The 19,973-nt window shown below is 29.5% G+C and overlaps 1 protein-coding gene across 3 annotated transcripts; it reads right to left on the reverse strand.

Moving 5' to 3' along the window:
* Nucleotides 1-1,459: 1,459 nt before the first annotated feature.
* LOC413128 (putative ferric-chelate reductase 1 homolog) lies at nucleotides 1,460-18,066 on the reverse strand. 3 transcript variants are annotated; one of them, XM_006561067.3, is made up of 13 exons: nucleotides 17,489-18,066; nucleotides 14,889-15,135; nucleotides 10,731-11,053; nucleotides 10,168-10,259; nucleotides 7,667-7,826; nucleotides 5,051-5,248; nucleotides 4,766-4,861; nucleotides 4,211-4,367; nucleotides 3,891-4,117; nucleotides 2,813-3,053; nucleotides 2,595-2,707; nucleotides 1,844-1,957; nucleotides 1,616-1,756 (listed from the first exon to the last, which is right to left on the reverse strand). In XM_006561067.3, the coding sequence occupies exons 3-13, from the start codon at nucleotides 11,049-11,051 to the stop codon at nucleotides 1,616-1,618; spliced, it is 1,860 nt and encodes a 619-aa protein (XP_006561130.2). In that variant the 5' UTR covers nucleotides 11,052-11,053; nucleotides 14,889-15,135; nucleotides 17,489-18,066. The 3 variants fall into 3 exon arrangements, with proteins under 3 accessions (XP_396579.3, XP_006561130.2, XP_006561131.2); XM_396579.5 differs by lacking the exon at nucleotides 14,889-15,135 and having other exon boundaries at nucleotides 1,460-1,756; nucleotides 17,489-18,065; XM_006561068.3 differs by lacking the exons at nucleotides 14,889-15,135; nucleotides 17,489-18,066 and adding an exon at nucleotides 11,565-11,879.
* Between the last annotated feature and the right edge of the window lie 1,907 nt (nucleotides 18,067-19,973).

Below are 19,973 nucleotides of genomic sequence, written 5' to 3' on the forward strand. Positions count from 1 at the left end.
CCACCGCCTTCGATCGGCCGCCATTTTTTTTTTGAAGTGCGTTACTAACCCCTTGAAAACATTTCACCTCAAACGATCGGAACTCAGAACCGTAAATTTTTCGACAATAGAAAAAAATCAGTTGTATAATATATAATTTTGTATATATACTATTGAAAAAAAAAATTTTATAAACATATTATCATCATTGTACGTAAAATTTTATGGGAAATATATGTATACAAAGATTTATCGTTGACATCGAAGTTTACATACATATCAAGCTTAATAGTAAAATGTAAAAAATATTAAAATTTACTGTAAAAGATTTTTTTTTAATTTGAAAGAAATAAAAAGATTTAAAGATAATAGCAAGGTTTTCAATGTAGATGAAATAAATAACATGCTTGACTTATGACTTTTACTTATTATTAATTTCAGTTTAAACCGATTAACAATAACCTCTTGCAGTTAATCGAATTCAATCACTACCTTATATTCTATAGGACTTTAACGATAAACGGATAATCTTTGCTGTAAAAAATTTAAACGACGAAAATTTAGAACGAATAAAACGTAATAAAATTATAGTGATAGGACTGAAAAATATTGCACATTGAGAAAAATAGTGAGAATACTTTTATTTTTTTTTTTCTTAAATTCTTTTTCTGTAATCATTAAATATAAATCAAATTTTGAATTAAATTTATCAAGTTATATTATTTTTTATACAATACGCGATTCTATATATATTTTTATTTATTAACAATCAATAACATATGAAAAACACTGTTATATTGGTTAATTAAGCGCAATTCCATAATACTTTCACAAACTTTTGTCTGTATATTATGTATAGAACAACACTTATCATAGTACAAAATAAATCTAAATATGTGTAAAAATCGAAAATATGCTAATACTGTAAACGTTACATTATAAATATATATAATCTATGTATTATTCTATCGAAGAAAAACTTAAATATAAAAGCACCTTGCAAACAACATTCTTAAAGAACTTCTAACAATAAGTATATATTGCGAACACAATATTAATGAACTATACTTTTCTTTTTTTTTTTCAAAAAAAAAAAAAAATAAAATAAAATATATTATAATAATAATTATAATAATAATAATATAATTTTTATATTTTACATATATATCATACTCTTATTTTGGACGGACATTTGTACGAATAATTTGCACGAACGTTTATTCAATTGTCAAAAGTCAGTCTACTAAGTAAGAGAAAACAGAAATTAGAAGTGAATGAAGATCTGAGTCGATGAAAGAAATTAATATATATATTCATTATACTTTCGTTCGTAACAAGGTAATATTAATGCGCATTCTTACTATTTTAAAGTAATATGTTTTTTCCTCATTCAATATATAAAATAATATATACCTATATATTACTATATATTCACGCTTTGAAGTTGTCCCTGTAAAACTATAATTAGCTTTCTCTCGACTCAATATTTTATTATATTTATTTACGTATAAATAATCACTCACACGGAATAAACAATACACGAAATAATGAACTTCCTAATATCGCTGATAATATAACAATTGAATTGCATGATGACAATTCAAATCTCATGTTTAATTTACCATTAAATATCAGCTTAATAATTTTTTATGGTTTTCGTGAAAGTAGTCCATGATTCTTCTATAGGCGCCAATACCGTGATTACAATAAGAGCCGCAGCGAATAGGATGATTACAACAAAGTATATGCCAAAGATAAATTTCCTGATCCCAGCATGCTATTGAACAGAATAAGAAATGAATCCGCTGAAGATTTTTAGAAATTCCTGGCGCATCACGCCGATTCTTATTAGTAAGAAACTTACAGGAGCATCCTGCCTTGCATCTGGATGGACCATTGAACCACGAGAGTGCATATCTTTCATCGGAAATGAATTCACCCTTTGACTTGCTTGTCTGTCAGAGGCACATCCAACGAACTGAAAGATATATTGATTTTCTTCATTATTAATGCTTTAAAATAATCAATTTAATATAGGAACTAATCTACAATTAGAATATTGAATGTCTCATATTCATTCTTGTATAATTAAAAAGATTTTCAGCAATAATAATCAAACATGAAGTATATTATATGGATTACATGAGATCAAAGAGAAGTTAGACTGATTTCTCTAAAATAATAATCAGTCAGTAAATTAATATGAAATTTAATCTCTTTAGAAATAGATTGAATGTTTAATGAATTACTGTGATTATTGGAGCAAGAATATTATATAATAATTATAATTCAAATGATACAATATAAAAAAAATGATACAATATTTTAAAAAATTCAAAAAGATTAATAGAACGACTAATAACAAAAATCTATTAAGAATATGATATAATTGATTTCAAATCAATCTTGACATACATATTCATTCGTTCGTAAAACTCTGATGACCTTTTCAATCTTTTTCAATCAATTTATTATATTTTTTTTCGAGATACTCATTTATAAATATAGATCAAAATAGGTCATACTTTGTAGATAAAATATACCTACCAAGTTCGTATATATATCAAATAGATGTAAAGCAATTTTACTTTAGAGATATCAAATATCATTCTTACTGTCAAAATGAGGTGAGTCAGAATATGGAATACTACGTAGGCGGCCAGAATCCAGTCTACCCATTCCGGGAGTTTGGCCTTATTCACTCGAACCGCGAAGAACATTGCAATTACTGTGAAAGGAATTTCAATGCGTTGATTAATCCATTGTTAATAGAAATAATGAAAAAAGAAAAAAAATGAAACGTGCACGGTATTCAAAAATTAGAAAGACTTACTGCTACAAATATGCGCCGCATTCCCAACAAACCAATGCACCCAATTGAAAAGAGATCTTCGTGGTGCTCCTGGATGAGGTCTTGCAGCTGCCATAAATGGTTGAATAAAAACTAAAATCGTGGTGGCTAATCCCAAAGACGCGTGTATCGTTTCGGAACTCCATTCACCCAATTCAACGAATATTATTACAAAGGCAGCAATAGTCATTGACCACGTCAATATCATGAAAAATCTATGCCACTTGAGTAGACAAAAAAAGAACAAAATATTTTGCTTATAATTAATATTTAGTAAGTACGATATTAAATTAAAAATGGTAATATAAACGATTATATCATCATATTTTATTATCATACGAATATTAAAACTTGATACTAAATCTTCTAAAGTTAATAAGTATCCTTCAACCATCTAAGATATGTTCAATATTATCTTTGGATATTAGCCAAAGTTAAGTGTTCTTCTGAAACGTTTACACTCTCGAGTTCAACAACGTTAAATATAACAGCTACTATATAACTATATAACTGTTTAAAAAATGTAACGTGCAGTGCATAGTAAAAGCCATATTAATGTAAATATCCATTAAATTAAAAATATCCAATCATCGCATAAAATCGATATGCTTAACGAATTTCCAGGAATCACGATGGCAATTTAATTCTTGTCATTTCATTATTATATACGAAATATTACCAATATATTTATTATCCAGACTGTACGTCATAAAGCAAACAATTCTCACGACGATCGGTACAATTTCATCCAGTGTCTTCCAATTAAAATCTGATCATATAAAATGATTAATGCACTCGATTTAAATTACAATGATCGCGACAACCATCGCGTCGATTGTTAATTTTCGAAAAGAGCAACTCTGTGACATCATCAAATTGCCCTTCTATTCGTGATTCCTCCGATTAACCTCGATCGAACTCATGAACCCACAGACAGGCGCATCGACCCGCCAAATAGGTGCCATCACACACAACCCTGGTGAGGTCGTTAGTTTCACCGGATCGAGATCTTGCAGTTCGTGTTTCGTGCACGCGATTACGGGAAAAATTGGATACTTACAGCGAACCAATGATCCTTTCCACACAACTGCGAGCTGACCCATGTCTGCCTGTAGTATCTAGCAAGAAGCATGCCGATGGACGCTGTACCGATCCAAGATGCTAGCATTAGAGCACCGTGAACACGAATCAAGATGTTACTCGCCGTAGTAAAATCGCCAACGTCGGATAATAACTTTGCGCCACCCGTAGCGTCGCGTGCCGTATCGTGATATCCGATACCATTACCTAGTATTTTTTTTTTTAAACGTTATTTTCTCTCATCCTGCACTCGTATATCATATATTTCACTTTTGAACGTTAAATTGAAACGTTACATACTTTTTAAACTTTTACCAGAGGCCACAAGAAGATTGTACGGTGTATTGACGAGATCATATTCGCGGCCTTGAACGACAGTCATCTTCTCTCTCCAAAATTTGCACGAGATTATGTCATCTTTGATCGAACTTGCCTCCAATCCAACGGCTCCTTCTTGCTGCAAATGAAATCGTAAATAGAGCAAGGTCACGTAAAAGATTTCTCGTAAACCGCAGATCAACACAATCAAGGAATGATGAAGGTAACGATATTACGCACGAGCGAAAGTCAGCCACCACCACGAAGTTCGATGGATCAAGATCGTATTATTAATTTCACCTGGTCGCATAATATTAACCTCGATAAATGAATAGAAATCTCTTCTTTTTCGTGTTAATCTTTGGCCTTAGATATCTTTTCAAATAAGTATAAAATTAATATAGAATTTAATTTTTAATAATATAACAATAGTGTAAATATAACTTAATCACGGAATTCATTTCTCTCTATTGGTATTTGAATTATGCAACACTTGGTATTCTGCACCATAAATATGATAAATAGCGGAATACGCACCATAGGCTGACGTATATTCGATTTTCCAGAGTTCCAAGACATGTATAATCCAATTTCTCCTTCTTCGTTCATGCACTCAACCACACTGTCATCGCCCTGCGCAATATATAAAAGATTAAATAATCATTCGCTTTAGAATTACGTTAATTGAAATTGTACGTGGTCGTTAAATCTCTTAATACTCTTAATCAGAATTATATATTAATTACATCGTCCAATAGAAATGAAAAATAAAATTAGTAATCATGCATGTATAAAAATATTCCTATTATCGATAAAATTTACCATTTTACTATCATCGGATAAACCGACAGCGACGTATTTACTGTCACGTGCTTGCAATTCAAACAGATATCGCTCCCCGTGAACGAGTACAGTCACTGCCGCGATACAATTCTTTTCTTCTATGCATCCTGACGGAGTACCGAAACAATTTTTCGTCGAACCACATCCGGTATAAAAGGGATCCTCAGTCTTCGTCGGCTGAAAAATAAATAAGTACAAATGCGATACACTGAATAAATTGTACTTTTGCATAATACAGAGCAAATTAATAAATTATTGTGCAAAACAATATTCCTGAAGTACAGGAAGAATCAAGAATGGAGATTAACTTTTACTTCAGATAACTTTTACAATTTCACTAAGAGAAATCTTCCACGTGGAAATAGAAGTTCGTCGCGTCGATAATCCTCAGATATATATATATCTCAATTATCTTATCTTTAATATAATCCAATAATCCAAGAAAAAAAATAAAGCAATGCGTAACATATGAATAAACATTAACCCATAAAATTAATACTTCTCTTGAATCCTTGTACAAATATATATAGATAAACACCGTGCATGATCTGGTCTGCCAAGAGAAACTTTCGAAAGATTTCCCAAAGATTTATTTTCATCCAAAATAACAAGATATTTCTACTACGAGAAATCCTACACCGCGATATGTGTGCTGAGAAGTGGTTTTACGTCGCAGCTGGTTAATGGAGTAGTTTCAGTCACTCGGGGAACTCTTCGATAAAGTTTCCAAAGGGAGAAACTGATGAATTCATTCGCGTGTCATCTTTTCTCATCGCCGATCTCGTTTTCGAAAGTGGGCCGGTATCGAGGACGATACCTAAAAAAACAAATCGACCTGTATCCTTTCATTCATCAGAGGTGTTACACGAATTCTGCGCCTCGTGTTCACAGGTGCATCGATACTCGAGCCGAGATTATCGATGAGAGTATAAACAACAACAACATTCACGATGCGACGACGTTCGAAATGCAGTGCAATGATCAACATTCGACGCTCGAGCGCTTAAAGACATCGATGAGTAAATACAATACAAATGGTCACGAATGACAAAGGAAATGGTCGAAGTGTCGAGAGGAAAGATAGGAAGTGTGACGACCGGCCTTCAACTTAGACACAGTTCGCGAAACGGAATAATTGCCACTCCAAGAACCGACTTGTTACCGTACCACTCCCGATGCATTTCCACACCTTTTTCTCGTCTGATCTTGTTGAAGAATTTACTTTATAAGTATGCGAAGAATTTGATGCGTTAAATGTATGCACACAGTTTAATTAGACTCGTGATTATTTTACTCGAAGATAAAGATAAGGCAAATCATGTTAGAGGGGATACATAGTTTTCCATTTCCTCTTCGCTCAATAAACGTTTTACACGTTCGATATCCAGAGGTAGAATCCTGGAAAAAAAAAAAGAGGAGTACAACGTTTCGTTCGAATCGTTTAAAATACGACTCTGGTCGTTTATCGTCCCCCTTCCCCCCTTTGTTTCACGACGTTTCACCGTTTCGCCATTGGCCCACTTTAGTCCTCGGCCGCGTTGATAGAACGAAGATAAAGTCCCGTGGAAATAAATCGACAATGGAGCGGACGTTGGCAAAAATCACGGGGGCCCGGTTCGATTCGTCCGAATACACGAAAGTGAACGGCGAAAGTACATAAAGCATAAAACCGAGAGCGTATCCCGCTAGATGGAAATTATTGCATTTGTACGAGGCTAACTAGCGTGCACGTGTATGAATACGTAATATGTATGCACACATGCAGGCGCGCATTGCAAGCCAATATTCGTCGAAACATGAATATACTTTCGATTCGTAATTTTATATGCACCCTTTTTCCATTATCAATTTGCTCTTTGATTAATTATATCTTGTTTTTTTTTTTTTTTGATTAATTATACCCTCGTACTTTTATCCACGTTCATTCGGATTTCGAATAATTCATTAATTAATTATCGTGAAATCTGTTCATTACAGATTTCTTTGAAAATCGGTATTTCAAAGAATTTCTCAAATTTCTCCATTAAATACGTATAGGAAAATATTCTATTATATATCGCATTATTTTCTGTATTAAAATATGTGGAATTTTATATTAGAAATCGAAACTGAACGATCCGATTCATTATTATTGCTAATTTTTTCTTAATTGACTTACAACTTGATTCATAACTTTTATTTCGATTAGATCAAAAAATAAATACTTCGTCCAAAGATTCTCGTCAGATTTTTCAAAAAATCTCCATAGAAGATCGTTAATTGATATACAAACACATGGTTTTACGCATCATTCAAAGAACGATCCGAAAGCAGAATGTGAAATCCGTTGCTAAATTTCTCTTCGAAATTCGAACAACTTCAAACCAATCATCCAGCGTGGCAGCATTTGCTCTTCGAAGATGCAGACACGATTCGACAAACAGACAGACATCAAAGAGACAGGATTGAATATTTCAATGTTACAGCTCGATTTCACTTGGTCCCTCCTCCCACCTGTGCACAGTTGATGATCGGTCGTGGCTATGATTATCGAGTGTGAAAAGCACGTTTGCCTCGTGATCAGCAGTCGGGGACTTGATAGGAGAGAATACTTACTTCGTAATCGACGGTCGGGCTGTAATAGGGCGGTGTGGTTGTTCTCAACGTGGTGATCGAGGTAGATGAGGTCAATACGTCGATGGATCGCTTGCGAACGTTAACTTGAGGCGATTCTACTTCGACCCAATAGGTACTGTAATCCTGCGCGATCGTGGACCTAGAAAAGTATGGAAAATATCAGACATGAAAGATCAACGGGAGAAGCGTGAATCGATCTGTGAAAAGTGGAAGGGAAATAAGAGTATTTCGAACGAATGACTGATAGAAAACGAGGATATGGTATCGACTTGCATCGATTAATTAAAACAGTATCTTGATTCTTTGAACAAGTGGATCGAAGAAGTATCGTGAATTTGATTCGGAAGCATGTATCATCGGTCACAAAAGTTTTCGTTACTTTACAAGGAATTTTATTTCTATATTTGAAAATATTCCACGCTTTCAATTTCTTAATTGCAATATAAATCATTTTAATCATTAATACAACAGTAATTGCGTTAGTGTATAAGTAGTAATAATAATAGTATAGTAAAATTTTAATGAGAATTAAATGGTTATTACTTCGGAAAAATTATATGTTGTTATTGGGTATTTAGAATGGTAATTTATGTCGTGTGTATTAATCAGTTTCCTTCAGCTTTTATCGAGTTTATTTTCATTTCTTTTCGTGGAATTTCAAGAATTAAAGTAATAAATATACATCTTGTACTATTTATTTACATCTGAAACTAGGTAACTGGTTAATAACCGATCCATTGATGTCTAGAAATCTTTTGTTTAATATTCACAGTTCCCACTGTCTGAAAGTTTAAGTAAACAGTTCTCGATGTAAATGAATCGCGTGCAAACTTTTGAATACCAATTAAATATCAAGTGAAATTGGAAAGTTTTTAATCGAAAAATAATCGAAAAATAATTCGCAGATACATATGTCGTCTTTTCTTTAAATCAAAAGAATAGAAGATGTTTTGTTTTGTTTGCGATGTTCCACAACTAATATGTAATCGTTTCCTTACGTTTCCACAAGAAGAAAAAAGGAAAAAAGAGATACAGAGAACGTCGATTCCAACATCTCGACAGATAACGTGTATAAATTACGATCTTCCGGGTCAACGTGATGCAACCCATTAGCAGCAGGCGTGGGAACAAAAGATAACAATGTTGAGAACGAATAACGAGCGAGCTTGTAATGTTGAAAAATCATTTCGATAGCAAAAACAAGTTTCGAATTCACGAATGAATCAACGAATGAAAATAACGAGACGACAAAAATAAGTGAATAATAATACCGTATGTCAAAAATGGAATAAATGATTATTTACGACTGTCGATATAAATTTCTGAAGATTTTAATGGCTATCTCCTATATTAATTGAGCATTCAAGAATAATCAATGACACCGATTACCAACGGAAAAGTTTATAACGAATGTCCAAACCGTTTCACAGTTCACCGTTATGCACGTTATATTGTATTCCGTGCACGGGAATAGGTAAGCCCCGTAGCACGAGGCACGGGGTTTACCTACGTTCGTTCCTAATCGTAATTCATATGCGAACAGACAGTAGCATATTACGTGCGTACGTTATATACATACATATATCTTGTTCATAAGCGTGCAGACATCTTTCTTGTGACAATTACCTAGAGAAAGTTATAAAGTTACTAATAAATTCCATTAAATTTTATATATTTATTTTATATTCAAGAAAGTATATTATCAAAAATGTATACGTTTTCTTATGTATACGTCTATTATATATGTTATTATTAATTATTAATTCTTTAAAGTTTAAATAATTTAGCAAAAAAATATCATTACGTGTATTAATTTATATCATTCATTTATTGGAAGCAGCAAATATTCATATATTTATGAACGAGAATATACATCCTAAAATCAAGTTCTATTCCAGAAATTGATAAAGTGACTCATCGATATTCTGTGAATGAATTTTTTATTAGTTCTACCGAGTGACTTCTTATTTAGTTAAAAGCATGACTAATCCATTGCAATGAAACATATTATAAATTAAAGATAATATTTCCAGGAATGAAAGAGTTTTTATAAAAAAAAAATATTAAAGACAATTTGATCATTGCAATTAAAATTAAATAGAAGTGATAAGTATCATTGAAATCTTTAAATTGATTTTGAAAAGAAATCATGATAACATTATAAAAATATTTAATGTGAAAGTACCACATGATTTTTGTGATTCGATACATCTCGCTTCCGCATTCCTATGAATTATTTTTTTGCTCGCCCAACTATCATATCGTCATGATACATTTACCGCAGAATGTATTATTGAATAAAAGTAAAATAAATTCATTTAAATATATGAATATTATTAAAATTTATCTTCGATTTAAATCACACTGTCGAAATTGTCAGAACGTTTTTCAATAAAAAAAAAAAAAAATTATCAATGAGATAATTTAACTAAATCAAAAGTAATTGATAATTGATAAATTTGGTTTCATTGAATACTCACTTGAATACAATAGTTCCCTCGTAATCCATAGGTGCCTCCCAATCAAACTCAAGATTGTGTTTCTTGCTGGTATTCGTATGAGTCACCGCGTTCTTAACAAAAGAAAAAGAAAAAACTATTTAATCGTCGTGTAACATTTTGCTTCTGTCCTTCGGAAAACGCATGACAATCAAACAGCCTTGAGGAGCTTGTTAACTAAGATCGAACGCATGATTCTGCAAATCATTAAACTTTTAATCAGAAAATAAAAAAATAGTATCGAATCTTTAAAAACTATTTACCTCTCCTAATTATTCATAAAACGATCGATAGGCCATTCATTTATTACAACTTTATTATTCTTATCATTGGAATAAAATAATTTTACATACGAAAATATATCGAAAAGATTGAATAAATTTTTCATTTCAAAAAAAAAAAAAAAAAAAAAAAGTTTAAAAACTTGTCAAACACGTATCTGTAATTTTTTATCTTATCCATTAGTTACTTGTTATTTATTTCATACGTTATTAAAATTAACTCGGAAACAGTTTACGCAGTACAAAACAACAATGCGGTTTTACCTTTACGCCTGGTGTGCACTCGACGATTTTTGCTGAATCGGGCAAGTTGGCGAACTCTCCAACGAATTCACCGGTCTCAGAGTCACGTGCAACTATCATGAAACCTTCGTAGGCAAGACCGTGAGGGCTTCCTAGAATTAAGCGGACTCTACCTTGTCCTGCAGCTGGTAAAACTTGGTAAGGAGGAGGCTGAGTTTCCTGCTTCGTAACTCCAGGATGACGAGGCAACAGATCTTGGCATGAATCTACCGGTGCCCCGTTCGGCAAACCCATCGTTCTCATTGAGAGAACGCTTAGAAAAATTAGAATCGTCCCCTTCATTACTGTAACACAAGAATTTTACAAATCTTCCTCACACATCAATCTTCTTCCTGATATAAAATGTAATAGAACTCGTAGTTACAGGACAGTTTATATATAAGCGATATTTTGACGATTAAATTTTTTGCAGAATAGGGGAATTCCCATTTAGATAAATAGATTAAATCTAATCTGACACGATTACAAAATATTTTTCTTATAATACGTTCAACTTATTAAATTGTAATATCACTAATATTACAAGGATAAATAATCTAATCTAAAAATCTCAAGGAATTATAGAAATTGATAATGTAACTTAATCAATCAATATTTCTATTCTTGCACGAAACGTTGTCAAAATGTTTTAAACTTTCTATGCTTCCATTTCAATTTCTACATTTCTTTCCTTTCTTTCTTTTTTTTCTTTTTGACTTTTCATTTCAATCTGATCGATTTTATACTAATGATCGAACATCAAAATCGCATCACGTAAACGAACAAGACTAGTCCCTTCAGAGAAACGAATCTTACCGACGATCTGTCCTTATACGAGGCGGATACGCATTATTCAATCTGCTTTTTACGCGACCGGACCAAGGAATAATTGCGAAGAAGATACCATGTACAGGGATATCGTTCCAGTTCCAAGAACATCTAAATGTATAATAAAATGAACACTTGTTATATCATTTAATAACAAGTGCTTATTGCGTGCTGAGAGATCATAGATATAACTTTATAAATATGCCTTCTTTTCCATGTACGTTACCCACATTCATTTGCAATAGTTTAATACTGAAATGTCAGCAACGTATTAGTCACCATTCTAAATTAGTTCAGAGTTTCCTACTATTCCCTCTCTAAGTATTAATTAATTAGCTAGTATTGCGTATAACCAGTGAAAATTTTATGCTATTTGCTTAGAAAGAAGAATAAAAACTTACTATTCATTTAGACAAATCTTTGTTACTTTGCAATAAAATTTTTGAGCATGAAGCTTTTCATAATATCAATTGATAAATACATAGAAAGAATGAAATGAGCAGCGAGATTAAAAATTAGAACTTGCACTTTTTCAGGTTTTAATCAGATTCCCTCTGAAAGCTTGGAAATTTTGATCTACGTTATCCTTACAAACAAAGTACGCGAGCTTTCTCGCAAGTATTTCCATAATCTGATAAAATAAGATGAGAAATTGAGAAAAGAATTTAAACAAAGGGAAAATGAAAAAGATTCATGCTTTTCTGTATTAAATTATATGGGATCGCTTTAGAAATTTTTTGTTCGACAAGTAAAAGGAAAATAGAATACATAGGGCATCGAACTGGTTATCAATTGCCGTGAGTTTATACGTTTAACGTTATCGTGGTCATAGTTTATGCTGTCCAGATGCAATTATGATTCATAATAACAAAGCAAATCCATAAACGTCACGTTGATCTACTTCAACAAAATTTCCTCAATTGTTCATTTTGGAATAAATCGTATTTTTTTGTCAAACAACTTTATAATAATGTTTCACCAACAATGAGATATGATTAAAATGTTATATAATATAAACGACACGATGTCAAGCAATGAAATCTCATAGTAGAGCTCAATAAGTGAAAGTCAACATCTTTCATGAGTGGGTTGCGCACAACTATGTACTAATTCATTAGTTATTCATTCTACATCATAGATAATAATGAAACGATTAATTTCAATTCAATTATTCAATTAGTTGAATTTCAAATGTTTTTTACATTCGTTCAAATACATATAATATTTCAATTGATTGATAATGCGAATAATTGAAGTGAAATTTTACGAAGATGCAATCTTATTCGATGTAATCATATAATAAGCTCTCATTATACACATTGTTTTAAATTGAAAACGTTTTTCACGATTCATCTATGAAGAAATCGTATTCTTACAATTTTATTATATCGAACAAATGACCGCAATCAAGAAGAACAATTGTACTTTTAGAGACAATTATGAAAGCTATTTTATATCTGCAATCAAGAGACAATCAAGACAAGATCGATGGTTGTCTAATGATTCATTTACGCTATTGCAACAAATCACGATGTGACATAAATCTATTCCCCAATATTAAGAATTCATTAGAAAGGGAAAAGTCTAGAATAATCTGAAATACACAACAAAATAATATAAAATAGTCTTAAAATTATTGATAGATAAAATTAACTTGGTAGAAAAGATTCATGGAATCAAATAAAATTTCCAAATTAGTGGGATCTAATATAAAGATGTTAAAAATTTTAATTTTAAAAGTTTAGAGAAATTTCTAAGATTTCATCAGAATCGAGTAGAGAAATATTTGTTAATATTTGTTTATATTTGTTTTAATTTGTTATAATTTGTTTAATTTTTTGAAACTTCTTCTGAAGCTCAAAATTCTTGAATTTAAGGTCATAAATTTTATGTATGTAAAATTCCACAAGTTCAAGAATCGAATGTTATAATCTAAATATGATCTATTTTATGTATATTTTCTTGAATTTATATTTTTGAAAGCGTAACTCGAAAGTAAGCAAGAGTTTGTTACCACTAATATTTCAACGGTCCAATCTCCACCGAGTGAAACCAAAGAGAAATCTCCAAGACTGCATGCAAACTTGAATATATATATATATATATATAATACAAAGACATCTTAACTTGTTCGTGCATGATTCTTCATCTAACGAATTTAATTTACAATGAAAGTGATAATATAAAAACTATTGTTTATGTACTTTCGGTTCTTTTCACTTTACGTTGCTCGACATATAATTTTAATTTAGCCCAAAAAAACGCTTGAAATGAAATCTTTTTCTATACACGTGACCATTTGACTTTTGACACTGTAATGCACACACAATAATGCACACATTATAAAAGCATAAATATGAGTCTGCATTGTCATGAGCATTTCTAATACTAACAACAATGGAATACAGCTTATATGCTTGATGTAATGTTAAATGGAAAAAAAAAATCATTATAAAGCAACGTATGCATGAGTAAATATGATTTTATAATTATTGTTATACCTAAAATTGTGTTGCGATCTATACATTGATTTTGAAACAATAGCAAAATTTTTTCCATCATCATTAGTAACGTGTAGTTATTTGAACGTGTAATTCATTTAATTATCAAGTTTTTAGTATATAATTTAATTACATATAATAACGAATGATAAATATCTTATTCGAATATTTTTTTCAGTAAGAGATATTTCTCTCTTACGAATGGAAATGAAAAAAGAATACTTTGAACTTGTAATAGAATGTAAATAGAAAACTTGAGAATATGTAATTGCTCAACTATAAGTAAAAAAAAAAAATTGATGCACATATCATAAACATAATATACATAAATTGTTATCAATGTGCTAACATTACAATGTCCTCAATATTTGACAGTTTATATTAATAATGTTTAAATAATGATAAATAAATTTTTAACTATTGACAAATTTTCATTCGAGCAACGCAATGAATATGTAATTTAAATATTATCTTTTACATATTTTAAATATCACCTCGTCACAAAACGAAATGCATCGAACATCCTGATACACGCATGTTACGTGTATACAATAGCTTTAAACAGGGACATTGTTCTTTTCGATGGCGGTTATAATAGGGGAATAAGGGAATAAAAATCCATTCATTAAAAATAACGTTTGAATGATAGATGAGGAATTTAAGAAGCACGCTAATCACGCTTCGCCGGCTATTATCATGTATCATTATAGTATTGTTTGAAACAACGAGCACAAGGTTTCCCGCGTTTTGCGGTTTGTTCCACGATGTACAAGCGCGCGCGCGAGTGAATAACCGAACGCTGCTCACGCACCGATCTATGAATCGTGGTTTGCAATAGAGACCGTATAGCCAACAAGCCTGTCAGAGAATGCACAATGTTGTGACCGAGTTAATCCAGAGAATTGCGCTTTCGTTCGATCCCGTTGCAACCAGACGAGGGGAAATTTCTATCGGTACTTTCTGAAGTAAAAGAGACGTCAATTCAATTTCTTTCTTCCCTTTCCGTTCGTTTAATTATTCTCGTTATTGTTCGATATGATTTATGGAAAGTGTACAATCTGAAATAAAAAGAAAAGTGAATTGGACAGGATTGTAATGAGCCTCAAAAAACATTTCTCCACATTTATGTTTTTAAATTAAAATAATTTAAATTCATTAATATTTAAGTTCTCATTTACCTCTATATCTCGTTTCTATGAATAAAGATTCTTCACATTTGGAATATAATACTTTCAAATGATAAAAATTCAATATATTTGAATTTAATTAATGAATATCTGAATGAATAAAAATAACAATATGAAAATATATTTATATGCAATATTTATATTTTTTAATTTATAAATTTTATATTTTATACCAGTTTCATAAATTATTTATTACGTACTTAATGATAAATATATGTACACATAAGGATAAAAAGAAAATTATATGCAAGTAATTATGTTTTATATATCCTTCAAAATATAATTATTTTCGATATTTTCATGATGTGAGAACATTGTCCTATACGAAAACCTAAAAATAAAAATACAAAGATACATACGATTAGTTAGTCATATCAAAGGACACGATCATGCACACATGAATTATACATGATGGAATATTGTATTGTGAGTCAACTGTGCTATTATATTATATTTTATTTGTATAAATAAAATAACATTAAATATATTTTAATTTTAATTATTAAAAATCTTATTAAAAATCTTTCCTTTTATTTGGAATAAATATTTATAATTATTTTTTTAATACAAAATTTTATTTTGTTATAATGAAATATCTCATATCAAATTTAGTTAAGATTCTTAGTAACAAATATTTTTATTGTTATATTTGTTTTTTTATTAACATAATACAAAATTAAATATTCCATTTCATTCGGATTTTCAAAGGAAAAATATTTCCAAAAGTAAATATTATATAATATTATATATTCAATCAAATTTTTTTTATCTGGAATTTGTATGCATATATTCAAATATTTTTCGATAGAATGGTGTTGTAATGTTCGTGTTTGGTGAACGAATCACCATAGTAACGTTATTCTTCTGTCCTAGAAATTCTTAACTGAATAGATTTCTACGTTAATATGTCAAATTATATATTGGTTTATTATTTTATATTTTTATTATATCCGCATTCCTGTTCTAGAAATTCCCTATATATAATATTGTTCGAAAATTCTTATGGTAATACATTATATCGCAAACGAATTTATTATACAATAAAAAAATTTAAAAAATATCACTAACAGATATTACTAACAAATATAAAAACATTAGCTCGAATATTATTTCGAATTTGTATTGATTTTATTTATAATAATATAATAATAAATAATAAATAACATTTAACATGCTTAAGATATTCATTTCTGTAATAAATTCAAATGAATAATAAATTAAATTATTATAAATAAGTAATTATAATTCAAAATAAATTACAAATTAAATTACGAATAAAAAATGTATACTTTAAATCATTATGTATAAGTATATTAAAAAATTAAATCGAAGAAAAAAATTTTTCTAGAATATTTTAAAATATAAGTTGTATATATAATATAAGTTGATAAATAATATCTTAAAAATAAAATTTAAATTCCAAAATACTTTTAGAATAGGTTATGAAGAACTTCTAACGATTTAATTTAATCCGTTACAATATCTATCGATAATCGATTTCAAACCAGTTACTACCAATGTGACAAAGAAAGTTCACTAACTTTCAAACGTAAAATTAATTCTCTAAAAAATTATCGTAATTTTTATTTATTAATTATAAAACATTCAAACGTAAAGTTAATTCTCTAAAAAATTATCGTAATTTTTATTTATTAATTATAAAACATATTATATATTAAAATAAAATCAATTTCGAATAATAATTCATTCTTTTGATGAAACATTCTATTATACCACATACAGGAATATAAAAGCATTCTAGTGACAGGTGTATCACAAAATTTGTTTTTTAAACAGCTTTTATAGAATTTAGAATAAAGGATGACTATAATTATACGTTATAGTTTTATTTTATCGACAGTTATTTTCATTTTCATCGAATAAATTCTATACAAAATTTCATTTTTAAATCATAATATCATCATAATATAAGTCTGTCTCTTTCAAAATCACATATTTCGCAATCTGAATTTGTTCAATAATATTAAACGTTTCTATTAATAAATATTATCTATCATCTATAGGATAAATTGTCAAATAAATAACTTAAGAATCATAAATTGAAGTCTAAAAACAAATGATTCTAGAGAACAATTTTTCGATACATATTAGAATCATTATATGTACAGTCGATCATTTTAACACAAATGTAACACACATCTGCATCTAACATTTCTCTTATTTCACATCCTTAATTACTAAATAATTGAAGATTGGTACTTACAGTACTTCATAGTTGATGATTTTCCCTCGTCAACTTCAATCTTATGTTGGCTACTGAATTATATTTGCAATATAATAAACACGCGGTCGGCAAGGCGTGAAGTCACGTGTAGCGTAACTCCGGTATACACATAGAATCCTTGTCGATCTTGACGAAAGAACACGCGCGTCATAAATGCATCTCGACGTAGAAAAACTAATAATTTATCCAGTCATTGATCACTACGAAGTACACATAATGTCGGCGATTCCGGTCTCGCATTTGAGCAATCGAATCTTAATACGGAAAGATCGATCTTTATAATCAACTCGAACCGATGTCACAATATTTATTCTCAAGATCGTGAACTCACATCGATCTATATACACAGTCAGTTTCCGTGACTCTTTCTGCCACCTATGCGCGGTCTCTTCGAATTCTCTCTTGCACACGACGTTACGAAGAAAAAGGTATTCACTAAGTTCAGTTAGGTCAAGTGTTTTCCCGACGTAGTCTCGAGAAGCACTTGTTGATTCCGGACGAGCATAGTTCTGACCAGAACGCTGAGAACCACACCTTACGAGAGACTATAGTGAATATACGGATCGAGTTGAAAGGCCCTCGCCCGTGAGACTACATCAGGTACGTAGCTAGCATACAAAGCTCATTGTACACAATCAATTCACGCTTCTTTCGATTTTATAATATAATGCACAAAATTTTTTAACTTTTAAGTAATAAATTAAGGAAGAAAAATGATAACTAAGTATAATAGAGAAATATGAGTAATATTTTCAGTTTTCCTTTCTATGCATAGATTGAGTTCAGTTTATCTATTTTATTTGATTTTGACAAGTACGAGAAAAAAATAAATATTATTAAATATCAATTTTTCTGTTTTAAATAATTCAAAATATTAATAAAAACACTGAAAAACATTACAAAAATATTTGATTATATCTAAATTTATCTTACATTCTGCAATGTTGATTAAGAATCATAGTTTTATTCTGGGGAAATAGTAAAAGAAAGGTGCGACATATTAAAATACCGTGCCTTGATCTTTGACAAAGAAAGTATCAAATATCAAGGTGAAGTGCACGAGGACAGATATCCAATAGCTTATAAATTATAATAAATAATTTAGATATATATTTATATATACACATATAAATATATATAAATAAAATTATATTATATATATATATATATTACATTTAAATACAAAAATTTATATCAAAAAATATAATTATATTTTCATTATAAAATTATTTTAAATTATTCACAATTAAATATAATTTATTGTTTAACATTAATTTAATTATTTCATAATAATATATCTGAAAATAATGAAATATTATAAGTTATTAATATTCGAAGGAAATAAATTTTTTAAAAAATCCGTTATACCCGGCAGTGAATAATTAGTAAGCTTTCAGCGTACTTGCTTAAGAAATCATTCAAACACACTCGTCTTGGGCCGTCCCTGAGCAGTTGTAAAGAGAGAGGGACTAACTACTTACCTCCAAAACGGGGGTTCGGCGTACCGTACGTTCACCGTGCAGCATTCACCTCAGTTTTATCGACGTATTTTTCTTGTTCCTTCTCTTTTTTCCCAACAAACTCCTCTCCCCTCGTAATGTCCTATGTTCGTTTATATGTATATTGCATACTTTCCTTCTATTTCTCAACCGATAACTATGTCGACCTCAAAAAATTTCTGCTATACCATGCGAATTGGTTCGAGTTGATGTGTTCTTCAAAACTTATAGGAATATTTACAAAAGAGATTGATTTCAGGCAAGTTTTCATTATTTGTTCCTATAAAAAATTATAATGTATAATAATATTATAACAATATACAAAATTTTTTGTATTTCCAATTCACATACATATCCATTTCCAATATACATCATATAATTTTATGAATTTTATTTAATATAAAATTTAATTTAAAAAAATCACAAAAATCAATTATCTATAAATACATTTTTAATGAAAGCATAAAGAAGAATATAAGAATATAAGGATAAAAGATAAATCTAAAATCTAATCTAATGACTATGTTTTATGTTCTGAAATACCGATCGCAAAAAAAATTAATGCTCTTTTTTTTTTAAAAAAATGTTTTCTATAATTTAAAATAGTAAATACAAGAATTACATTTAGTGAAATCATAAAAGCTAGTAAAATTAACAGATTTTAAAAATAATTTTTTTTATATATTTTAAATATTCTCATATAAATATTGAATTCATAGTTTTTTTAAATATTATAAATAGTAGTGACAGATTCATGTAAATATGTATAGAATTAGTTACTTAATTAGTTATTTAATTAAAAATTATATTTATATTTTTTTTATAATATAATAATATCAATTTATGAGATTTTTTAAATGAATTTAAATAAAATGAATTTATTTATATATATTACTAGGAATTAAATAAAATTAATTGTAAATAATATATAAATTTCATAAAAAATAGTAAAGTTTATCTTTTGA

The sequence above is a fragment of the Apis mellifera genome, linkage group LG5 (assembly GCF_003254395.2).
Source record: "Apis mellifera strain DH4 linkage group LG5, Amel_HAv3.1, whole genome shotgun sequence".
Lineage (NCBI taxonomy): Eukaryota > Metazoa > Arthropoda > Insecta > Hymenoptera > Apidae > Apis > Apis mellifera.